The sequence below is a fragment of the Orycteropus afer genome, unplaced genomic scaffold, assembly GCF_000298275.1.
Source record: "Orycteropus afer afer isolate SDZICR_OR568_19922 unplaced genomic scaffold, OryAfe1.0 scaffold00196, whole genome shotgun sequence".
In the NCBI taxonomy this organism is placed as follows: Eukaryota; Metazoa; Chordata; class Mammalia; order Tubulidentata; family Orycteropodidae; genus Orycteropus; species Orycteropus afer.
In genome coordinates, this window is record NW_006921783.1 from 1,489,197 (window position 1) to 1,496,319 (window position 7,123).

At 38.3% G+C, this 7,123-nt stretch overlaps 1 protein-coding gene across 1 annotated transcript in view; it reads right to left on the reverse strand.

Annotated features, from left to right (window-relative positions):
* Positions 1-3,356: 3,356 nt before the first annotated feature.
* TUBD1 (tubulin delta 1) overlaps positions 3,357-7,123 on the reverse strand; it is a 38,726-nt gene continuing 34,959 nt past the window's right edge. The window contains exons 7-8 of the mRNA XM_007947864.2: positions 5,024-5,207; positions 3,357-3,459 (exon numbers count right to left, since the gene is read on the reverse strand). Coding sequence (XP_007946055.1) covers positions 3,357-3,459; positions 5,024-5,207 — 287 coding nt within the window. The remainder of the gene's footprint in view (positions 3,460-5,023; positions 5,208-7,123) is intronic.

Below are 7,123 nucleotides of genomic sequence, written 5' to 3' on the forward strand. Positions count from 1 at the left end.
ACATAGAGAGGTACATGGGAGGTACAGATAACAAAGATGAACCCTTTTGCACATACAGTACTGCATTGTCAGTGAAGGCAAACATGGGTATATGGGTGGATAGATGGGTGGACAGGCTGAACTATTAGGTATGTCTATGAAGCAGGGAGTGTAACCAAGACCATGTATAGGGTTGGCCGACAATAATCCTGTAAGCGTATTTGTATGATCTGAATTCCCAGGTGTATAGTAGAGCTGAAAAGGGACGAGGTTGTAGTCACTTCTTGGTCACAGCTAGCTACCCAGAGGGACCGAGTAGTTGAACCTGTGGACTCGGGACCACAGTCACAGGGGACATCAAGCTCAACTGGCATAACATAGTACACAAAACATTGTTCTACTTCCTACTTTGGCAAGTAGGACTGGAATCTTAAAAGCTTGCAAGCAACCATCTCGATGCAACGATGGGTCTCTCCTCGTCCAGAGCAAAAAGGAATGAAGAAAGCCAAAGATTCATGGAAAGAATTAGTCCAAGTGACTGGTACACCATGTGATCTGCAGCCTATATGACTATGAGACCAGAAGAACTAGATGGTGCCCAACTACCACTCTCAATCACTTGGAGGGGGATCTATGTAAGAGATCCTGGATAGAGGGAGAATAATGTGGAACAAAACTCAAAATCATGTGGGGAAAAAACAGAAAAAGGGGGACCAGGTTTGCTTGTCTGATAGAGCCTGGTGGAACCACTGACACTATGGTCCCTAGCTGCCCTTCAGTCTGGAATTGAACCCACACCTGTGGCTTCCAGCCAAACAAAAGACAGGCATATGAGTTGAACATTTACCTGAGGTAGATACATTCCTTGGAGAGAACAATCATGGGAGAACGAAGGGCTGTTTATGCACAGGGAGACAGTTCAGGGAGCAGGAGTGCATGGAGGGATGGATACAGGGAAGAAGTAACTATCAGGAGAAAGTGGGAGGGGAGGTGTTACATTGGAGTAAATTGTAGTCAATGTCATGAGACAAAGTGTATGTGAACTGCTGTATGGAAAGCAAATTGCTCTGTAAATTTTCACCCAAATCACGATAAAGAAAGGACAAAAAAAAAGACCAGACTTACTGTTCTGATACAGACTGGTGGTGGAACTATGGCCCTTAGACACCTTTCAGGCCTGGAACTGAAGTCACCCCATGGCTCAACTTTCAGCAAAACAATGACAAGCCTATAAGGTGAACAATAACACCAAGGAGGTATCCACTCCTTAGAACACCAACCACAGGAGATTAAAAGGGCAAAATATGCCTAGGGACAAAGCTCAGAAGGCAGTGAGGGATAGGAAAGAAGGACAAATGGACATGGTAACCACAGGGAGGAAGTGGGAAGAGAGCTGTTACTTTGTGCAATCAATGCCACAAATCAAAATGTGTATGAATCGTGGAATGGAAAACTAATTTGCCATGTAAACTTTCACCCAAATCACAATCAACAGAAAAAAGAAGGAAAGAAACTGATGGAAAAAGAATAAAAACTTTTCTGGATTTTCTGCCCAGAAGCTTATGATTCTATGCTGTCTTGACCAATCAGCCATTTTCCCCACACAAATCAAAGTAGACTCCCAACACCACCCCTAACTTGAAGCTTTGGTATCGGCTTGTTTGTGTAAATTTTTAACTTAAAATTACTACTCTAATAGCAAAAACTTTATATGATTCCAAGTAAACAAGAAAAAATTTTATTTTCCATGTAAATGTTTAAAACAAGCTTGCAAATATTTAGGCAACATACAAATCAGATAATTGTGCATGGTAACAAGGGGTCAAACTTCCACAAGGGAACAGACCCAGAGCTGGGGTTTACTTCTAATGTTAACCATGAGTTGCCAAACTACAAATATACTCATCCCCATTCTCATCCCCTTCTCAAATGACTGTCTTGAAACCAGCCTTCTACCAAGGTTACTCAGAATCAGCTTAACTCCCATGAAGAGAATTTAAAATAAAGGTCTTCATTTATACTGGTTTACTCTGGGAAACTGTTTCAGTCTTTGGATCTCTTTAGAGCTGAACAATGACTATAAGCTTGTTTTGTGAAAATTATGGTCTATAATTATTTTTCAAGTATACTTGGGTTAACAAAATGCAGCAGTGGGGTGTGCCTTTTAGCAGTGGAGCAGACTACTTTTTGCATTCCTTCGAAATAAGATATGGTTCAGTATTTTAAATCATAGCAACAGTTGATAAGAAAAACAGCGAAAAGGTAATCATTTCCATATGGAATGAAAAGGAAGAAACCAGCGAGGTTGTGAGAACTGTCATTTTATTTTATAAAAATAAAAGACACTATTGTTAGATTTGGCAGAAAGGGCAAATGTTCCTATGTGTTTCCCATTTTACATTTGTTAATACACTGCATGTGATGTTTTATTGAAATACATCATTCCCCTCAAACTCAATTGCCAGTTTCCAAGTGTGCTTTGTTTTTATGAGTCAAACCCACGTGTGTGCATCAATTTCACGCACTACATTTCCTTGATGATGATTTTCTCAACTTCGTGAAATTTGGGAGAAAGCTCTTACCTGCTTTACTGTAAGACATATAATAATCTTCCAAATCAACTAAACACCTACAAGTCATTTTAAGGCAATAGCTGAATAAAATCAATTTCTGCTCTGGCACTCTAAGATCTAAAAGAAAACTTATCCCAATTTTCTGATGCCTAGAAAATGTAAGAAAAGTAAACAAAGTAACACTTCAGTCGCTTTTGTATTTAAGCATGATATGCATTTATTATAAAAATTCTGACATTTATTTTTCAGTAGCTTAAGTGGAAAAAAATCCTACTGTTATGGGTAGAATAGTCCGAGACATTCACCCTTTTGCATTGACAACAGCGCCCTCAGGCGGCTCAAAGCATTCACTTCAAAGATGACGACAAGATGTACTATCTAAGTACAGAATTTGAAATTTCTTAGCTAAATATTGTGCTGTGAAAGTTTAGCTCATATTTAGTGAATCTCTTTTAGAGTAGAAAGGGAGATTTAGGAACATGAGGAATAAAACCATATACTCCTTTTTCCAGAACTATGTAGATAGTTCCAGAATCCTAACATCTCAACAAAGTATTTCTAGTGATTTTTATAGAAGCACCAAGTTTTTCTCTTAAAAATGAAGTACAAGTAGATGTTTTCCCTGAAAACATGCAACTCTCCAATTAAAAGGTTTTCCTCCTTTTCTTTGGGTATAGTGCACAAAATGAAATTAGCATTCCACTCTGCTACTTTAATAGGTAAGACTTTGAAAATCTTACAGAAAAAAAATAAAGAAGAAAATCTTCCAGAAATAATTTGGTCCAAAAACACTTTTGCTCAAGATCAGAGGTTACAGTAACTGGCAATAACCTGCTCTAACAATGTGAAGCTGTCCAAAAAGTCGTCTTCTTCAATTCCAAATTTTGTGTACTGATGAATGTAGGCTCTAGTGGAAAACCAGAAAAGGTAAAATAAAAAATCTCAAGTGAATAAATAACTCTTAAAATCAAACAATAAGTAGTTATTTTCCAGTTCATACATATTTGAAAATTATGATCTTTTAAGAGTCTTATATTCGCCTCATTGTTTACTCCAAAGATTAGCAAACTTTCAAAATATGTCAACCTTCCTGTCCCTTTAGTGTCTGAGCAGAGTCACACAAGGAAAAGCAGCATGTTCTTAGCACCTATTCAGCACTCCACAGGAGATGACTGGGTTCAATGTAAACTCTACACGATGCCTGAAAAGTTTCATCTGAGGCTTGGAACTCTTCTTTGGACACACAGCAACCCAATTCTAAGCATGCAGTGAAGGCTCTCAAGTGTGTTCCAGACAGTATTACTTGGTAGATAAATCAGGATGGTTCTTTCAATCTCCCCCTCAAAATGTAGCAGTAGTATTAGTAATATTAATTAAATAAGGCAGAAGAAATCATGTTAAAAGAATATCAAAGGCAGACATGAGTTAAATTGATGTCATAATGGCTGCTGCTACCATTTAATGAGAGTGGGCTGAGCGAGCATGATGCCAGAAAGCAGGGCTATATGCAGAATGGCTGAGCCATCAGGAACCCCAGCTAACCAAAGCAGAGGCCCTATCCAGTCATTTGAGGAATTTGTTCTGACATCAAGTAACTGCAGTTCAGGTCAAGAAACCCAATAAAATATTTCTTAGTATCAAGTGGGAGGTGCTCTAGTGGTGTAGTGGTTAAGGCATTTGGTTGCTAATCGAAAGGGTGGTAGTTTGAACCTGCCAGCTGCTCTGTAGAAGAAAGATGAGGCAGTCTGTGTCCATAAAGATGTACAACTCGATGAGTTGGAATTGACTTGATGGCAGTGAATTTGTTTTTCAGAGTAACAAGGGGAGTTGAACTTACTAGATTTTTTACTGAGCAAGATCAGCGGCTCTTCCACTCTCCCAAGGACCTTACTTTGAAAACCTATTTTATTGTCCCTGTCTTACAATGAATTTCTACTTTAATTTCATCTGGCTTAGAAACTACCCATTTAATCAACACTACTGTTGTTGTTGTTATATGCCGTCGAGTTGGCCCCGACTAATAGCGACCCCTCCTTGGGTTTCCGAGGAAGTATCACTACGGAAGTAGGATTGCCCAACCTTCCTTCCGAGGAGTGGCTGGTGGGTTTGAACCACCAGCCTTCTGGTTAGCAGTCAAGTGCCTTAGGCACTATGCTACCAGAGCTCCTATCAATACTACTACTACTACTAAAATATCAATATAATAAGCAATAATAAAAATGCCAAGCAATTATTGAGCATTTACTAGTCAGGCACTGTACTAGGTGTTTTTACATTTTTATCTCATTTAATCCCCAACATATAGTTTCTCAGTTAGGATTCACTGTACAGAGGAGGAAATGTGGCCTAAGTAATATGCCCAAGGATTCACACCTCTAAGTCTGAGCCATGCTTACTCCAAATTCTGCCTCGTGTTCAACTCTATTGTCTGCTTAAGGTTTGGAAAGTTTACAGACTGATATTTTACTTACTTTGAAGCAAACATATTCCATGCTTTGCCCACAATCATATCAAGTGGTTTTACCAAGAACTGGCTATTGCTGACCAATGTTGCCAACTTCTCATATTTGTTGAAGGCTCGCTGAGTTTTCCATACATTGAAAGTATGAGCAGGCTCTAACCAGGAAGTATAGAGAGCTGGATCTTTAAATCCTCCTAAAGTAAAACCAACATGAGTCATTCTTTAGCCTTTTAAAACTACCTTTATATTGTAATCTTTTGGATTAATGGTCTGTGTTTACTGGGGAAAAAAATAATTCACATCATTCAGAAAAGTATTAAGAAAAAAATTTTAAAGTCACCTGAACTGCTGAAATGCCACCACCCAGAGAGGACCACTATGGACATTTTTTTTTTTTTCAGGACTTCATTTCTGTTTATGGCTGAGTAACATCCCACAGTCTGTAATATACCACATCTGGTTTACCCGTTGATCCACTGGACATTTGGGTTGTTTCCACTTTGGCCATTGTCAACAGTGCTGCAATGAACAACAGTGTACACGTTGTCTGTTTGAATCCTTCCTTTCAAGTCTTCTGGGTATATACCTAGGAGTAGAATTGCTAGCTCACAGGTAATTCTATGTTTAAATTTTTGAAGAAGTGCTAAACTGGTTTCCACAGCGACTATACCATTTTATAGTCTCACCAGCAACAGATGAGGGTTCCAATTTCTCCACATCCTCACCAGCCAACATTTGTTGTTTTCCATTTTTTCTCCCCTTATCTTAGCCATTCTAATGGGAGGTAAAGTGGTATCTCACTGTGGTTACTACGGACATTTTTGTTGAGATTCCTTGTGTATGTAATTTTACATACTTGCTCTTCTGTAATCTGCATTTTTTCTACACTGATAGATTGTGAACTTCTTTCCATGTCAACAAATATCACTCACCTTTAGAGGTTCCTTATATGAATATATCACAATTTATTGAACAAGTTTCCTACTGTTGGACATTTAAGTAATTTCTACCTTTTGGTTATAGGGAACAGTGCTGCAATGAACACTAGTATACACACGTCTGCATCATTGCTTTCAAGTCTCTTTGGTCACGTGGTAATTCTAGGTGTAACTTGTTGAGAAACACCAAACCGTTTTCTACAGCAACTGTACCATTTTGCATTCTACTAGCAATGGATGAGGGTTTAATTTTCCCCACATCCTTGCCAACATTTGTTGTTTTAAGTCTTCTTTTTCCCTCAGCCATCGTTGTGGGAGTGAGATGATATCTCACTGGTTTTGCATCTCCTTAACTGCTTATGCAGTTGAGTATCTTTACATGGCCATCTTTATATCATCTTTGGTGAAATGTCTCTTCTGATCTTTGTCCACTTTTTGATTGGGTTGTCTTTTTGGTTGTTTTGATTGGGTTGTCTTTTTGGTTGTTGTCAAGCTGTAGGAGTTCTTTATATATTCCGGACAATAAAGCCTTATTTGATATATGGGTCACAAAAATTTTCTCCCTGTTTGAAGGCTGTCTCTTCACTTTGCTGACAAAGTTCTCTGATGTACAAAGAGTAATTTTTTTTTCAACTTGCCGACAATTTTATAAGAAAATGCTTGTCACAGACACCACTAGTTATCCACAATACCTGTTCTCCTTTTCTTCCTTAGTTATAGAAGAACCACATTTTAATTGAGCTCATGGACTCCTTTGTAGCCAGACACAGTACATAACTCAGTCCTTGTCAATGGGATATAAATGCAAACATGGTGTGCAACTTTAGAAAGAAGCAGCACACCCTTCTTTGTTCTGTACTATGTGGACTTGATGGTTGGAACACAAGCAGAAGTCTTGGTCTACAAGGACAAAGCCACAAGATGAGCCACAAAGATGTTCAGAAGAAAGAATTAAACTTTTATCTTATTTAAACCACTTCTATTTTGGTTTTCAGTCACATATCACTTGATACAATGGCTTTACTCCATTTTGCCACTAAAACACAGTTATTATTCTTTCCTTAAAAATAAATTCAGGTTGAAATATTGCAAAGCATCTTCTCAGATCATAATGCTATCAAATTAGAAATCAATAATAGGAGGATCAGCACCAAAAGAGTAAACACATGGAA